Source organism: Pelobates fuscus, chromosome 1 (assembly GCF_036172605.1).
Source record: "Pelobates fuscus isolate aPelFus1 chromosome 1, aPelFus1.pri, whole genome shotgun sequence".
Classification (NCBI taxonomy): domain Eukaryota; kingdom Metazoa; phylum Chordata; class Amphibia; order Anura; family Pelobatidae; genus Pelobates; species Pelobates fuscus.
The window spans coordinates 460,896,985-460,916,227 of NC_086317.1; the positions used below are offsets into that span (position 1 = coordinate 460,896,985).

Sequence of the window (19,243 nt, forward strand, 5' to 3'; positions counted from 1 at the left end):
TTCCTTGGGTTAGCTGGAGTACATCTCAAAGTGTGGACACCGACCGCCACAAAACTCTAGACACATGTCGTAGTGTATGAATTGGCCCAAGCAGCACCCCAGCCGCCTGTTTTCATATATACAGTATATATATTTGGGAATCCAGGCCAACTCCTTGGTTTTGCACCCATCCTAGGTGCCTTATCCCAGGGCAGAGAGTCCTAGATGAATTTTTTACTGCAGAGAGTCCTAGATGAATTTTTTTCCCCCCAGGTAAGTGGGTTAGTCTCATAAGAGCAGGCATTACGTTGCTAGAGTAGGACCTGCCAAATATTGGGTACATTGATGTTGTGGCAGGCTTATGCTATGTATGATCCTATACTGTAACTAAACCTCGATTATTTTTGCCTAGATTAGGTGTTTTTAAAATAAACTAATAAAATCTGTGAGCTTTGAAGTTGCTGCTTAGTGGATGAGAGAGTGCACTGGATCTTGTGTATTGTATATATGTTGGAAGGCCATTTGGCCTGAATTTGTGGGAGGAGTTTTGCTCCTATATAAACCCTACGCCCCTTACTTACCTTTGTTGTGCAAGCTGTTTGTCTTCACCATAGCAACCAGCACTTCCGGTCCGTTGTTCCCGCCAAAGTCAGTCTCCAGTAAACAGTCCATCGCCAGCAGCTCCTACCTCCGTCTGTCTTCCGTGCCCGTCCACCGGCTTCTACCCGACTTCCCTACTCGCTACCCGGCTTCCGGTCATGAGACCGGCACGTCCACGTAAGCATAACGTGGGAAATAGCGTTTGGCTATTTCCCACGTTCGGGCCTAAAAACGCGGGGATAGGCTCCCTTCATTACTTACCTATTCGTGCTGTTACGCTGTTCGTGTACTTCCGCGTTCGTGCGGCTAACAGCCGAACGCGGAATACACATGCTTTCATTTACTTTCATTTATTCTATGTACCGTCCGTGCACACTTACCCTACGTTCGTCTGTTCTTCCATATGTTCGTTTAGCCGAACACGTTCAAACGGCTATTTCATGAAACCTTTCGTTAATTTACACTTTACAGTCTGCAGCTGATTATTCAATTGTCTTTCATTTAAATCCTTTTGTGCGTTCCATTTACCGAATGCGTGAGTTTTCTATTTACAAGTACTCTTGTTCATTCGGTTAACTGAACGAAAGGGGCTACAGAGTTTAAATTTACTAATCTACTATAAAATATCTAGTTATGTCTCTTTACTTATACCAAGCACTCACATTAAAAAAAATTCCTGATCGACTAAATTGGACTTATATGCAAGAGGTACTGATAAGTATGGGGTTTCCTATAGCCTTTTTGAGTAATTTAATGGCCCTTTACTCTAAACCTTCGGCCAAAATATATAACTCTGGCTTTCTGTCCAGTTCATTCCAAATAACAAATGGTTCCAGGCAAGGCTGCCCACTTTCACCATTGATTTTTATTCTTTGTATGGAGCCCTTAATAAGATACATTAAATCTCAGGAAGCTATTAAAGGTGTAATTACGCCAATAGGGGAACAAAAAATTGCTTTATTTGCGGATGATGTCCTTTTATTCTTATCAGATCCAGAATCATCAATCCCACAGCTACTCACCACGTTGGAAAGATTTGGACAAATATCATATTACAAAAATAACTCTAAAAAATCACAGGCATTGGTTTTAGGACTCCCAATAGATGTCACAAAACGATTAAAAGCGACATATATGTTTGATTGGCGGAAAACATCTATTTCCTACTTAGGCATTAAACTCCCTGTAACGGCTACCCAGATAGAGAGAGGGTTTCTGCCGTTGAAGGTGTCCTTTTTCCCTGCAAGCTGCTGTGGAGAAGTAGGCTGATGTAATCCCATCCACGATATCCAGAGTGAGGAGCAGGTTCAGCTGTAAACAGGAGCAGAATAATATTCCCAAATAATCCCCTTCCAAGAACGAGACGAGGCTACGTTTTGAAGGGTCAAGATGAGCTGAGGACTGGAACACCCAGCCTGCTTTTTATTAGAAATAGATACACACAGAACACTCCCAGGGGGAGGATGAAAACAACCAATAATACAGATGGTAACACCCCCACGTCTCCTCCCCTCAGATAACTACATAACCCAATTAAAATGTCCACATTTTTCCACCAGTTCTGGATGTACCCCAAAAACAGGGGGTACAGCTTTAAATCCGGTAGCGCTGGATAGCTCTCCTTCAGGGGGACAATATATCCAAAAATCACCCCATTCGGATGTACAGTTCGGGAGATACAACGTTCCAAAGTTTTGACCGACCGCACAGACCAACTAGCCGAAATTAGTTCCATGAGTTTTGGCCTTGCGGTCGGTCTCCGTTCGCACGGTAAAAAGGTATGATACTCTGGCCATCCATGCGAATCGCGGGGTTCGCTGGAATCCCCATAGATGATTGCATATAACTACCGAACGAGGGGACGTTCGGTAGTTTCCGTACGAACTTATGGAGGTCTGGAGGATTCAGCGGTGTTCGCCTGTTTGCGTATCCGTTTTCAGTTCCATGCGGTTACAGGCAAACACCGCTGTTCGCACACAAGATGGCCGCGAACACGTGGAAAGTCCCGAAATGGCGGCCACCTCTGCATTACACGTGAAATTCGCACGGAACCAGACGAACAGAGGAATGGAACGAATGGATGTGTAAGTTGTAATTCCCTTGTTTGTTTCACATCCACCAGAGGTTGGTAGGGATCTGTTACACTCCCTACAACACATAAGTTGATAATAAAAGAAAACCACCTTCCACTTATACATAAACTGGACTATCAACTTAAAACATGGGAGAATAAAGAAATATCTTGGCTGGGCCGTATACAAACAATAAAAATGATGATTTTGCCACATATTCTTTATCTTTTCCGCACACTGCCAATTACGATCCCAAATACTATACTCCGGAAGTTTCAGTTATTGATCAATGCACATATATGGAAAAGGAAACCACCAAGAATTGCACAAGATCAACTTTGGCTTCCATTTGCTAAAGGGGGTTTAGGGGTCCCAAATGTTAGAATGTATTATAAGGCTACCATACTTGCCCAAGGCCTCTCATCTCTAGATAGGGCCTCTTTGCCGTTATGGCTACCATTAGAAAGCTCTCAGTTTACACAAGGCCCACTAACTTCCATTTTATGGTCAGGGATTAAAGTACATAATAAGGCAGTAGACATGCTCCCATCCACAAAAATTCTTTTGCGTATATGGAGAGAGGCTATATCTAAACTTTCTTTAGGACAAGATTTATTATTTGCAGCACCCTTGCAGACTCTCTCTGTTTTTACCTCAGACTTGCAGCTAGATGATTGGACAAAGTTAGGGGTATGTCATATACGGTTACTATATAACGATTCAGGTATTAAATCATTTCCTGACTTGGTTAAAGAATATTCTCTACCATCCAGGGAATTATTTACATACTTACGTATTAGGAACATTTTGCAAGTAAATAAGATCCAAAAAATTCAGCAACTAACACCATTCGCTTTAAAGTGTACAGGGAGACTGCCTAATATTAAAGCCTTGTCCTTTTGTTACAATACTCTTCTGACACAAGGGGAACCTAAGAAACAGGAATATGCTCTAAAATGGGAAAGAGATTTGAATGAATCATTTTCGTTATCAAGTTGGTTTCAGGCATTAAAGATAACCAAAGGGGTTTCCAGTAGTCTTAATCATTGGGAAGCCTATTGTAAGATTATTATGCGATGGTACCGGGTGCCAACTAAATTAGCAAATATCTTCAAGGGGACGAGCAATTTATGTTGGAGATGTTTAAAACATGAGGGGTCGTTATTACATATTTTCTGGTTGTGCCCTAGTATTAGTAAATTATGGGAGGAGATAGATAAATTTCTTAGGGTAGCTTTGAAGGTTAATATTCCATACAGTCCAGAGTGTTTTTTACTTCATATATTTCCAACACAGCTTCGGGAAGAAAAATTTATGATTATCCATTGTTTAACAGCAACAAAGATTTCAATAGCTTACAAATGGAAAAATAGACAAGCACCAACAATAGCAGAGGCTTTGTGTAGATTTGATTCCTTTAGCATATATGAGAAAATGGCAAGCCGAATAAAGGGAAGAGAAGATTTATATAAGCGTAGATGGCATCAGTGGCTGGTAATAAGAGATCAATATGCACTATTGCTAAATAATGTCAAATAGACCTTACTTTATCTTTTGCTGTATTTTATATATATTTTTTTATTTTTTTTTTATTTTTTATTTTTTTATTATTTTTTTGGGGGGGGGGGAGTGCATTGCATTTGGAAGTATGGATAAAGGAGAACGGATAATGGTATAAAAATATAGTAAGAAGTTGATATTACTATTGTATAGGGGCGGTATTAAATGTTAAGCATGTTCCCCATTTTCCCCTGTTTTTTCTTTCTGTATCCCAGTTTGATGCTTCAGGGTCATATGATATGACCGTTGTTATCAACATAAAATCAAAAAAATAAAATAAAAATGAGACATTAAAAAAAAAAAAAAAAAAGTTTATTATATGCCTCTTAAAGTCATCACTGGGTGAAATATATGTGTTTTACAAATTTTCCGTCCATGCTCACATATTTTATAACATGACAGGAGGCTTCGTATTTGCTTAACCCCTTAAGGACCAAACTTCTGGAATAAAAGGGAATCATGACGTGTCACACACGTCATGTGTCCTTAAGGGGTTAAGACTTTCTTTACTTAAGCTTCACAGCAGCACTTTTTTACTTAGTAACAGGGTAACCAATCAGTTTTATGGTCTTTTCTGCCTCCTTTTAGCCTGGTTTACGATCGGCTTTTAGTGCCTCCAACGGCTCTCTGTGCGCACGGCGGCCAGCTTGGATCTCACGCTTCTCCGCGAGATCCAAACGGCTTCCTCCTTTCGCTCGTGCGCATGCGCGAGATCGCGGTGGCCATTTTCTTGGAGCCGCGATCTCCATTTACTCCGGCCGTGCGGCGGCCATATTTTATTTACCACTTATCAGTAATTTTAACCTCTATTTAGTAATTTTAACCTTTATAATTTAAAGTTACAGAGTCAAAGTATATCTGTTCAGTGGTTTGTTGTCAATATATTAAACTTGCAGTTTTAAGTGTCCCTTACTCCATTCCTCTACATCAAGAAGGGATTTAAAATACCAAAACCTCAATTACATCTGATTCAGACTAGCTCCCCCTGGTGGGGATTTGTTTATACTGCATACAACCTGTATTTTTTCCAATTGAATATACAATACATCATTATAATACTGTCTGATTGGGTATACCCCCAATATCACTCAACCAATGATTTGAGTCTTAATACTTTGGTATTTATTTAAGGTCTTATGATTAATGCCTTATGATTAATATAACCCATGTTTACACTGTGGATGGGTATAGGGAAAAATCCCTAAATAAAATGTATGATTGCTGTTAAGTTATACAGCCCATGATTGACCCGCTTTGCCTGTGCCACCATACCTCTATACGGGTTTGAATAATTATTCCCGGAGGTTATTTATACTGGGTGACCCCCAATTTCAGCTTGCATTGTGGAATTATAACATATTGTGATATATGGAGACAGCCTTAAAATACATTCTAATGCTGGCCTATTCTGCCCCATAGGTACCAACACTGATGCTATGGAGGCTTCAAATCAAGATCAAAACTTGCATGCAATTATAAATGCCGCGGTGGCCGCTTCACTAGAAAAAGGCCCTGGCTCGGGTGCTGCCCATTGAGCCAAAGGATCCTAAGATTTCTGAACCTCCACTTTCTGATGAAGATGCGGAGGATTCCGATTCCACAAAAAGAAACCCTTCCAAACCCAATAAACGATATTGGAAAGGGAATGGGCCAGAACCACTCAAACGCAAGGGGAAAGAACCGGCGAAACGCCCCAAACAGGTGGACGTTAAAGAGAAACACTCCGTCCAGCCTACTCTGTCGGAAGAGGAGGAAGACTCTTTCGACTTACACCCCTTGGCCATCCTAGATGAATGGCAAGCTGGCCACTCCTCGGAAGATGAGGAAGACTGGCCTGAGACATCTTTTAAAGGAGCACCTCTCCTTCAAACTACTATTGGAGACCTCACAACCAAAGATATGGTACCCGGTTCGAACCCTTCTGGGGACGCTGAATCCTTTCTGGATACACTTGGTCAGCCTCTTTTTGACCCAAGACAGATTAGGTATCCTCGATCATCTGAATGGTCACTCTCAGACCATCTCTCCCAGTATATCCATTTTTGGATCAGGAGACCCCTAGACCGGGAAGTCCGCAAGCAGAGCAGAAATCTCTTTCAATGTAGCGGGTGCGAATGAACATAGAACAGCAGAGGGAGTGAAGTTAGGGGAAATATTGTAAGGGGAAGAAGAAAGATGAGAGATCTCTTCTCTGATTGTAGAGATCTTGTCAGTGAAGTGAGTTGCAAAGTCTGAGGCGGTCAAGTTAGTAGGTGGAGGAGGAACAGCAGGGTGAAGAAGAGTTAAATGTGTAAAATAGTTTGGGTTCGCGGGAGAGTGTGGTTATGAGGGTGTTGAAGTAATTAACTATATATATATATATATATATATATATACACATATATACATATATACATATATATATATAGTCCTCTCGCTTTAGAGAAGCCTTGAGATCACATTATATAATCCCATGATGTGGACATGAAAGAGCCATATCTCTGTGATTGAAATTGAAATACTGGATTCCTACTCAGGAAATCAAAAAGGTGTCTCAATCCACAAAAAGTAACAGGAAAAAAGGGGAACATTACATCATAGTTAAAGCCATACACGGGGAGGAATGAATCAATCTGACGATGTCAAGAGAGGAGTATCCTGACAACTTGACCATATCATCATGCCCCTCTTGTCGTTTATTACAATATCTCTCTTCTATGGTTTACTACTCTACTCTAGCAAATACAACAGCAGTAATCTATGTTTTCACAATATCTTCAGCATGTTACAGGCATATCAACTTACTGCAGCAGTTTTTCGGCATCATTAGCGCCTATTGGGTGTACTGGGATTTTGGGGAGTCCTGCTCCATCCCTTTCATTATACCGATAGGCATATTCTGAAAAAAAAAGAAGAAAATAAGTCTTCACTGAGTATTTATGTACATATACTGAGAAAAGTAGAGTACATCAATATATATATTGAAAAGAAAAAAATAGAACCAAACTTTTCCATAGTAAATGTATATCCCTCATTACATTTGTCTTTAATAAACAATAAACAGGTAAGCGCTCACATCATCAAAACATATTCCTTTATGGAAAACGATCTTCTTCAGTCATGTGCAAAGGGTGAGAGGGTAACTGTGTACAGACATAAAACCTTTACCATTGATAAACCCACCACTTGTTCCCGAAATGAACCACAACAGACTTGCTTTGGAGTAACTAGGCCACAGCTTTATTATAAATATATAAATATTAAAACTTCAACTTAACATAAACACTACATACATAATTACTCAGAAAATAGATATGTCCCTGAGTACCACCTTGCCATACACAAGTACAAGGACTTTTCTTGGTCCTTCCATTTGGTAATGCTAACCACTAGCTGCTTATTAGCTCACGTCCGTTATCCATAACTGTATCTGAGGTTAGGGGAGGGATAGCCCTACCCATCCACTTTCCACGGACTGCTGGTCCAAACCCCGGTTGACAATGGCCATTTATGCATGCTGGGCACCCACCACGCCCGCAGGGTGTACACATGCCCTCTGGGCAACCAAGCTGTGACATATAAAACACACAGACAAACAAACATGAAACAAATAAGGGGAGGGAGGGCAGGAAGCTTTTGAGACCCATATCACTGCTGAACGATGATGCAAAAATCTTTGCAAAAATACTGGCCCTCAGACCAGGGGCCCTCCTGCCTCATATAATCCATACTGATCAGGTGGGCTTCGTGGCTGGAAGACAAGTACCAGAAAACACACGCAAAGTTCTAAACATAATGTATAGCCTTAACCAGCTCAAGATAGGTGGAGGACTGGACGCTGAGAAAGAATTTGACCGCCAGCATTGGAAATTCCTGGGGACGGTCATGCGCAGATTCGGAGTCCAGGGTATGTTTCTCTCAGCAGTACGGGCACTATATAACTCACTGACAGCCACAGTACTGAACGCCAGGTTTATCTCGGAAACACTTTGGGACGAGGGATAACTAACGGGACGAGGCAAGGATGTCCGCTGTCACCGCTGTTGTACGTAATGGCATTAGAACCATTGGCACACCGCATTACACATAACAAATCCGAATTGGAGGCAAAGATTATAAAGCCAACCTTTTTGCCAATGGCGTATTGCTAACTCTAACATAACCCCAAATCTTCTAAACGAAATTGCAGTTTATGGAGAAAATTCATATTATAAACTCAATGTGCTAAAACCCAGGCCATGGGGATAGGAATGAAAGTGGACAGCCTAAAAACCCTAAAGGAAACCTTTGCCTTAGATTGGAGGGATGACCATATCACCTTCCTGTGAATAAAAATGAAAAAAAATTTAGACAGACAATCTCATTATGAAGCATTAAAAATGGAGCTGACTCCCCACAGAGGGTCACTGAGCAAATCGCGGGAAGCAGCCCACAAGGCAAACAAACGAACAGGGGAACCACCGATAGCTAGAACCGTTCGATCAGTAGACTCTACAGGCACGGGCGACCAATAGTTGTTTGACACAAACTCGTTTTTTCTTTGCCTATGTATATAATTTGTGATCTGTATCATAACATGTTTGTAACCTTGGATGACCGTACATACATCACCCATGTCGAATACAAATAAAGAATTACAAAAAAAAAAATGGAGCTGACTAACACGCTACGAAACTGATAAGGCAAATACTAGACATGGAGAGGCAGAATTGTGGCAGTGAAAATATGTTTCTTTTGCCAAAACTCCTATACCTCTTCTGAACTTTACAAATTAAATTATCTATGAAATTCCTAGACAATGTCCAGAGGCAGATAGTACAATTTATCTGGGCCAAAAAGAGAATTAGAGTAGCGACCAAAATCTTACAAAGCACAGTTGACGAGGGAGGGCTGGGATTACCCAACATTATACTATACTATACTACAGGGCGGCTATATTGTCATCTATTCTGACATCCCGTGATGAGCAGCAACCACCGCAATGTGTGGAGATAGTTTCACTGGGCACGACGAACAGAACTGAAATATCTGTTCTGGATACTCAAGCAGCAAAGACCGATGTTGGAATCAATACTACAAACCACAGACTAGTTGCTTAAAACCTGGAAATCGGTTCGACACTTGATGTGCTCTAGCGCACTCTGATCACCCACAACGCTATTTATAGTGTACAGTTGCATATCCAACATTTGACCACCGTTTGTGGGGCAAGGGCGGATGTAATCATTTTCAACAATTGTACTCAAGGGGGACATTGTTACAATTGCCAGATTTAGTAACTAGGTTTAATCTACCACAAAGAGCAATCTTTTCCTACAAATGAAATCGATATTACACGACCAAACCCAGATTAACGACCCACTGGGTATCATAACTTTGAAAAAATGTCTGACCCACGACACTCCAAAGAAGGCGATATCCCTCTGCTATAACCCGCTACTTAACCGCACCACAACCCCACCATACGCACATCAACAGGCCAGGCAGGCCACTGTATTATTGCCAAAAAGCCAATGGAGATAGTCCTTTACAGCCCATAGAGGTAGGACAGCATGCGCCACACACGTAGAACAAATCAGGAAAATAGGCTACAGATGGTACATGGTGCATATACCCCGGGACAAAAGACAGGTGTTGGAGATGCGGCACAGCCAGGGGTACAATGCATCACATTTGGTGGATGTGCATGCACCTCCGACCATACTGGAATAAAGTGGAGGAACTGATCGCAGACCTAGTACAAATGGACTTTACACTTAAACCCGAACTTGGGCTTCTATTTATGGGACTAAAAGATTTCAAGCACGATGACTCCATATTAGTGTTCCATATCCTGATAGCAGCCGTCACACTAATAGCAAGAGCATGAAGGGAGGCAGATACCCCATCATGGAGTGCCTTTATACAGCAAATAACAGTTAACATAGATTATGAACATATGGCAAGAACGCACCTTAGATCTGGGAAACATATATCATATGTCAAAGCGAAATGGAGACAATACCTAGCACAACCCACAACCCATGACATGACTGGAAATTGAGAGAGAGGAGGGAAGTAAAAAAAAAATGCCCCAGAGCCCATAGATGTCCTCTCCACAGTGAAAAGGCACGATATAACTCTCTAGCTATATACATTTTCGCTGATAATCACAGGTCTTGTGGATTCATGCTTTGCGATAATCCCAAGTTGTGTATATATAGTGTATATAGTTAAAGTTAGACCTGTGCTAGGGGGAAGATGGTTATCCCATGAAACAACCAACCATAGATAGAAAGGTTAATACCCACAACCAGACACAGAGTTGTATACACCCATGACTACCAGCGGTGATGCTCAGCCATACACTGCAAAATACCTACCCGAATGGTCGTACCTGCTGCCTAGCCAGGTTCCCAGCAAGGCAGGCCGCACGGGTGGAGGCCAGGGATGGCGCCACCAGTGGTGTACCCTGGTTTTGTGCTGCCCTAGGCAGGACAAAACTCAGGTGCCACCCCCACCCAACCCTTCCCCCCACCCCGCCTTCTAAATACACACACACATTCACTGACAGATACGCATACACTAGCTAACAGAAACACACACACGCTAACAGACAAACACACACTAACAGACAAACACACACTCACTAACAGACAAACACACACTCACTAACAGACACACACTAGCAGACACACACACGCTCACTGACACACACTCACAGGCAAACACACTCACACTAACAGACACACACAGTCAGACACACACATACACTAACTCACTAGCAGACACACACTAGCAGACACACAAACTCACAGGCAAACACACACAGACACACACTAACAGACACACACACTCACACTAACAGACACACACACACACACAAAAAATAGAAAGGGCCCTGGTGCAAGATTTATTTTGGGCCCCCCGTTGCAAGGGTGGACATAAAGGGAGAATCTCAACTGTCATACAACTACCACGATGCTTTGTCTGCTTGGGATCTGCCATTTTCCCATCCTTGCAGGTTTGTACTTTGCAGTGTTTGTATGTGTCAAGATAAGCATGTTTTTGTATGGAGTATGTGTGCATGAATTTAGGGGTGTATTTGCGTGTAGTGTTGTGTGTTTTTATGTACTGTTTCTATTTGAAAGCAGTAGTTTATTTGTGTGTAGTGTTTGGTTTTGAATGTAGGGCTGTATGTATGTGGTGTTGACATTTGAATGCAGGAGTGTATTTGTGTGTAGTGTTGGAGTTTGAATGCTGAGATGTATACTCATATACATATACATATACATTGATACACATACACACATTGACACATCCAAATACAAAGACATACATGCAGATACACAGACAAGCTTACAGATATACACACTGGCACACATAAAGATACACAGGTACGGACATGCAGATACACAGACACATAATGACACTCATACAGATACAAACACTGACACACAGACAGACAAATAACACACACATGCACAGATAACATGTACACACACAGAGAGATAACACATTCACACAGATAACATATACACACAAAAATCACATTACTTATTTTAAGCCCATACCTTTTTGGTGAAGGATGCTGTGAGTGATGGGAGTTGGGTCCATGCTCTCTGTCTCCCTACTCTTTGCTACGCCCTCTCTCTCCCTCTTGCTAACAACAGATGCCAAATATGCATCTCTCAAAGCTGAGGGTGAAACATTGCACCTACAGACTCCAAGCACCAGAGCAACTTTAAATAACTGAAGTATTTCAGTTTCTTTCAGTATTTATAGGGTTACTCCAAGCAGCATTATCAGCCATAATACTAATAATACTGCCTATTCTGAAAAGTATAACACAATCCACTTGGAAATTAGGTACAAAATTGCCACTGTGTCATTCTATACATGATGCTTAAATCACATGCATGAATATGTAAAGAGCAGCCGCAGAACAAAGTTCTCTGCAGCAAAACACATAATCCCATTATAATATAAATAAAGCATTCGGTTTACTCTTTAATGTCAGACTCACCCTTTGCAGGATAGCCTGGTGTTAAGGGATCTCCTGCACCATTCACGTTAAGGATGTTCCCTCTCTGGGCACCATCACCTGGAAGGTTCCATCCATTTGGATAGGGCTCCACACCAGGTGCAGAGTAATCGGCTGGATCAGAATACAGAATTAATCCCATAGCACCTGCGTTTTGTGCGTTCTTGACCTTAAAAAAATAAAATGCCTATTTAATAATTCAGTATGGTCCGAAAGTCCAACTGCAGTTCTCAATTTAAGATTCTAGCCGATATTAGAAACTGAAAGTTAAATTTGATGGATAGACTTCACTCTCACTGGAAACCTTGAGTGTTTAGATGGGGTAGCAGTAGGTTCCAGTAGATATCTATTGGAATTTTAATTGGATATCCATTAATTGGAAGAGCACCAAACCAAAATAAACTGGTGAAATTGTGTGAAGTTAATCACTGGGTTTTTATTCTAGAACTATGGCCTTAAAGAAACACTCCACTGTCCAATTAAAAAAAAAAATGAATCACTTTTTAGTAGATATAGCCCCAATTGAAACATGCAAGCATTTTATTATACATTTTATCATTGGGAAAGAACTAAGAACAGCTTGCAAAAGCTGCAAACCTATTGTCTGCAGCCTTGCATGACCTCGTCTTCTTCCTTAACCCAACTGTGTTGCTGTCCAATTCCAAACTTCGCAATGCAGATCACAGTCTTTGCAAGGCAGGTACTCTGGACACAAAAACCATGAAGAAACAGGACCTGTTGTCTTTTGACTGCCGGAGGGGGTGTAACAAATGTAATCAATAAGTGGCAATTTCTATTGAAATCTGCACTTTTTGGTAAAATAAAAAACAGATGACGCGCATCTGACATAGGTGTGTTGAGTGTTCCTTTTGATTTGATTGAGAACATAATTACTTATGAAGGAATGGCACGTACCTTGTTGCCTCTGAAAATTTTCCCATATCGTGCGATAAGAATTTTTCCACGGCAACTTATATTTAAATTGCGTTCAAGGAAGTGAAAATCTTCTGTGCGGGCATAATTTACGTACAATAGCTCCCCCTGCAAAACAACATAATATATAATATATATATAAAAAAAATTCAATATATAAAAAATCTAAATATTACAATATTAAAATATTATATATTTTATATAACATTAAATAGAGTAAGAGTATAAGAGTCTATACAAAAATATTAAATCATTGGGAAAGCTTGCCTAACAATATTCAATAATCAAGGCCATATTCAGGTAGGTGTTTTGAAGCGGATGTGGTATGAAGTAGCATTTTGACAAGAAATTGAGTTTTCCATGGCACTCACTTAGTGTTGTCTCGGCAGCTGCATGCATAATGTTAAAATGATACTACTGCATTATCTGTATAAATCTGTCTGGGATGGCAATTGCTGATCGAGTTTAGAAGGATAATAAGGATAATGCTTAAGAACTCATATACATCCGGCTGCATAGACAATGTTTTTTTTGGCAAACTGTTATAAAATAAATTGACTAATAAACTGGTAGATGGGGCTCATAGCACCATAGTCACTACCATGATCCATAATGTTAATGTAGCTTAGAGTGCCCATTTAATAAAAGTTTATTTGTAGCCCAAACTGTAATTTATCTAATAATTGCTTGTTTACATTATCATTAATATTACCTCTGGAGTGCCTTGTGCTGAATATGCATTATACGGTGGGACGACATCTGATATATTTTCATATCCAGACGGTGTTTGTTCAGCTAAAGCTGTCCTGAAAACCTTTATAAAATGAAACATGAACAACTGATTATTCTAGCTTTACCAGTGCACAGGGAACATCAGATGGTACAGACCCATTTTAGGTTATTTACAAATTACAGTATTGTGAGAATTGCAAACTTAACAAAAAAATAGAACGAAAACAAAAAAACAACCTAAACCAAACATCTAGCTATTTTTGCATAAATTCCCAAGAGGAACAATCTATGTGTCATAACCACTACAGGATTCAGTAGTAGTTATGGTGCCAAAAGCACCCTGGTACCCCACCAATGTAATTAGTTAAACGGTTTGCTAACAGTTTGATGTCTTACCTGGGGGCGGTGGGCAACTGTCACTTTTTGCTAGAACTTCCGCTAACTCAACATATTTCAGCATGTGAGAGGGATTTTTGTCATGCTATGTCTGTATGAGATTTGGTGAGAATATTTTCTCTTGGCAAGAAATGACAGCAAGTCATAGTGCTGTTTTGGAAAAATATATTTTTGGAGATACACGTTATTTTTCATGTCACCCATAGCACAAGAGATGTAGAAGGATTAATGTTACCATGCACATCAGTAAATATTAATGTAAAATTGATGTTTTGTGCACATGCGGCATCTGTCTCATGACATTTCTTTTCACTTTTTTCCCCTACTCTTCCCAGTGACTACAAATTTTGCCGACACTTCTGAGAGATTTAAAGAATCAGGAATTTATAATCAATCATACATTAGTCTTTTCGGGCTCCTAAATTCTATTTAATATGTCTAAAATGAAAGTCTTTTTAGACCTATAGAGAGTTCCAAGAGAGGAGCAGTGACAACGGAGTCCAGTGGAATGTGAGACATTCTATTGGTTTCCGTATAGTTGGTCCCTATTTATTTGTCTTGATACATCTCCTTAGTGTGTCGTTAATGCATATTGATGGACAATTTCTGCAGAAGTTCAGGGTTATAGTTTATTTGGAAGGAGATACCTGGGAGAGTGTAGGACCAATACTTAGAATGTCTCAGTTACTGTTTTGTGCCCAATTTTCATGTAAAGCAGACAGTATAGGAGTTAAGATTTTGAGGTCTGTCTTCTATTTTGTGTGTTGGGTATTCACTGTCTCACTGTTCCCATTCCGGGTTTCATGCTAAATAAAATGTCCCATCATCCCTGTTCCAATTACTTCTTTGAAGCTGCAGCATCACAGGTCCATTGTGCACCATCTTTGCTAATGATGACATAATATGCATGTAATCCCAAGACTATGTTTTATGTCTTCACCAATATAATATGCAATTTGCTCTCATTATAGATAAAGAGTTGATTGGGGTGATTTGGTGTCAGTCTACAAATCAAATATGAAATAAACTAGATATCAACATTACATTTGTTAGTCAATGAAAACATATTTTTATGATTATACAGTTTGACAATTTTGTTATAGAGGTATCTAAAGGAAGAATGACAGATGTTGACACAAAAGGGTCTAAGCTTATATAGAAATCAATATCCTGTAATCTATTCTAAATGACATAGCAAATTAAGGATAAACTAAAATGGAAATATGTTATAATTATGCATAAAACAACCCAAACAAACAACAGCCCTGATAATCATGTTACCAGGGGGATTTGGAAGTTATGTTCCTGGCTGTAGGCATAAAACAAGTTATTTTTCAACTCATGAAAACAAATTAATAAAGCAATTTCTCATCTTCAAAAGCATGATTCTAAATAGATTCTGAGAAGATATGTTAAGGTCTGAAAGTAAAGTTAATATATTAGCAATGTCCATTGTTGGAAAGATGTTTCCCTCTCATATGATGAGTGCCTGCTTATCTCCATTGGATGTTCAGTGATGATGATAATAATTGTATAAATAGCCTCAGGGTTTCATTTACCTCTTGATAAATCCGAATAGAAGGTAAGAAATGACTCCTCCAACTTATAAGGCATCTAAATCCTTAGTTTCATCCTTTGGGGCCCTGGTTAGTTTGGGGATTCTGAACACACCATTAGATTGAATTACTTTATCCTACTTCAGCAACAAAATACTAGCCAGCAGCATCAAACATGCATGTGGTGTTTTGATATTAGAATATTATGGTAATACATCAATGCAGATGATCTGCACTGATTCCTCAAGGCTAATGTGTCATTGTTGTTGAATAACTAAATCATCTTCACCACCCATCAATCTGACAGTTATATATTGATTGGAGTTTTGCATGTTATTTTTTTAATGTCTTATCCCTTTTTGTGTATCTTAACCCCCTTTCATGTCTTATATTCCCCTTTAGTGTATCTTAGCCCCAATTTTCCCCTTGTTGTCCTACACCTCCCTTGTGTGTCTCTTACTTTCCTACTTTTTATGTCTTAATTCCCTCATTCCCTTTGTGTGTCTTACATCTCCCCAGCCCCATTGTGCATCTTTTTCTCCCCTCAGTCTCTGTGTGCCATTGTCCCCTTTTCCAACCCCTCTGTGTGTCATTGTCCACTCCCATTCCCTAAGTGTGTATAATTGTTCTCCTACCAGCCCATCTGTGTGTCATTTCCCCTTCTCAGCCCCTCTGTGAGTAATTTTCCCCTTTCCCAGCCCCTTTGTGTGTCATTGCCCCTATCTCTTGTCTCTCTGTGGGTAAGTCCCTTTTCCCAACTCATCTCTGTGTCATTGTCCCCCTCCCCAGGCCCTTTTGTGTGCCCTGCTCTCTTCCCCCCTTGTACATCTTCTTATCTCCCTTCATGTAGCGTGGCCGAGCAGACCGTGACAGAAGAACTTCTACTGCCTCTACCTGGATTAAGAGGAAGCTGTTTGGTGCTCTCAGCGATTACTACTTGTCAGACTGCATAGACGATGAATATCTTCTTATGCTGCTTGTTTGCTCGGCCAAGCTACATAAAGTAAACGGCGTGAGTGGTAGCACTGCATGCTGTCCTCTTGCTAGTCACCTGGAGTTGCCTGGCTATTGCACCCTGAGGCAAAGCGTAATCTTGTAGTCTGTAGTCATAACCAGATTTGCTCAGCTTTGGCTATTCAATAACCATTGAACTGCTGTTAATTCCAGCTTTCTTTTTAACCCCTTAGGGACCAAACTTCTGGAATAAAAGGGAATCATGATATGTCACACATGTCATTTGTCCTTAAGGGGTTAAGCATCATCCTGGTTTCACTAGACTAGAGCTCAAGAAATGCAATACAACCTGTTTCAGACCTGTAATAAGAAATGATCCATCTTCCCAGTTCCCTATAGAATCCAACCTTGATGTTAGACATTCATTACAGGAGATACAGATACAGATGGATTATTTCCATATATTTGTATTTTGATTTACATCATGGGAGAGTCACAAGATCATTTGGAACATTGTATCCATTTCCACACAACATAAAACTGATTAGTAAGCATGGCACTGTATGTTTGTTTTACTGCAGTGCCATATAATTTTTCCTCTGAAGACCATTAAAATGTTGTGGAAAGCATCCATCAATGTGCATTAGACAATACATCACGCACATTTTTATCTGCGTAATGATTTATTTCAAAAGTCACATTTACAAACGGTCAACAAAAGAGATTTGAGAAGTTAACAACTGGATCCATGCTTTGTCCTTTACATTATTTTATTCAATATAGCATTTTGTTACACACACACACTTGTCAAACATTTCTAATTAAAAATGGAATTATAAAAAGACTAAACTAAATAAACATGATTGATGTTAAATGTTAATAATTCTAAATTGATAACACAATGGCTATTCTTAGCAATGGATTATATTCACTAACCATCATGTTCTGGTCACTAGAGAATCTACAGAAATTAATTAGTCCAATTATTCAACACTTTGCAAGTCAGTTCACACTACATTCACTAATTCACTAACAAGTGAGTCATCATAACGAAAGAGCCCAAATGATAAAAGCTTGCAAATTGCAAAATTGAAATATAAAAAACTAGCCTTTTTAGCTTAAATTTTACAGTGCATTTCTCAAAGTCACCACAACTACATCTATTCACTGTCAACTTCTATTGACTGGCAATCCGTTGTGGCTCCCTGACAGTTTTTGTTTTAAATTATGTTCTTTGCATCTACACATCAGCATGAAAAGAGCAGACGAAACATAAACAAAGTTACAATTTATTCCCCTCCAGTGCAATGTGTGCCCTGCCTGTGCCTTGAATGAACTGGATTGTGATGTCAATGGCGACATCCTATATACAATTAAAAAGAAACAAAACATCACAAAATAATGGGTTAACAAGATATAAATTATTTTGAATATCTTATCCAGTAACGTAATATCCACAGAAGTGATGGTTTCTCCTGCTCGTAAATGTAAGTATTAAACGTACTTTACTTAAATTCTACAAAATCCTTAGTTTTATTACAAAGAGACAAAATTAAAAAAAAAATAGATAAATCATTTATAGATAAGGGAAGACACGCAGAACTGACTGCAGATAGCTCGGTGTTTAAGATTTACCTCATTGCCAGAATCATCAATAATTGAGATGTAGTTTGGACTTGTCTTATTTGGGTATGATAAAAGAATATCGTAATGAGCCAGTTCTACTTTATCCAAGCCATATTCCTTCCATTGGGCTTGAATTTGTTTTGCGAGAAGAAAATTTTGTTCTGTTCCTGCGAGATGAGGGACTCTTGAAAAATTGCTGAAAATAAAGTAAAGAACATAACTTATATAAATGTATATAAATCGTTTATGCAAAATATTTATGCTATGTTAATTGGTAACATATTTCAATTACAGCATAAAAAAAAGTTTTTTTGTTGTCATTACTATGACAATGTAAATGTATTCTGAGATTTCTCTAACACGAATGTCGACAATTATCTTCTGAGTCTATTAAAAGTGTGTTTTAAGCACAGCTTACGTTTGTCTTGTAGTAAATACATTTCACTATGTGTTTCTCTGTATGTGAAATTTTTTGGCTAATTTTGCAAAAAGTGCTGCAGTAGACAGAATGTGTGTTTAAACTCTAAAGAAGACCGAATTTCAAGCTCTCAGAAACAGAATCTCCCACTAAACCCTCATCTAAAAGATGCCCCTCGCATTTCGATGGCTATAAAACAATGATTATAGTAGCTGTCCTGCACATGCTTGCATTAGAAAGACAGTCAAGGATGCGGACTCACTGCCCACAGTTCTACAAACATGGGCTCCCATTTTATAAGCTTTCCAAATAATTTATCCACAGACATTCCCAGTGACTTTAATAGTGACTTCTGTAGATAAATCAGTTTAATAAACCAAATTAGGTAATATTTTTGGATAAACTTTAAAAATGA

The 19,243-nt window shown here is 39.4% G+C and overlaps 1 protein-coding gene across 1 annotated transcript in view; it reads right to left on the minus strand.

The window, feature by feature from the left end:
* LOC134572033 (putative N-acetylated-alpha-linked acidic dipeptidase) overlaps positions 1-19,243 on the minus strand; it is a 90,854-nt gene that overhangs the window by 38,904 nt on the left and 32,707 nt on the right. The window contains exons 3-7 of the mRNA XM_063430820.1: positions 18,420-18,606; positions 13,859-13,960; positions 13,129-13,254; positions 12,196-12,382; positions 6,996-7,089 (exon numbers count right to left, since the gene is read on the minus strand). Of these exons, the coding sequence (XP_063286890.1) occupies positions 6,996-7,089; positions 12,196-12,382; positions 13,129-13,254; positions 13,859-13,960; positions 18,420-18,606 (696 nt within the window). The remainder of the gene's footprint in view (positions 1-6,995; positions 7,090-12,195; positions 12,383-13,128; positions 13,255-13,858; positions 13,961-18,419; positions 18,607-19,243) is intronic.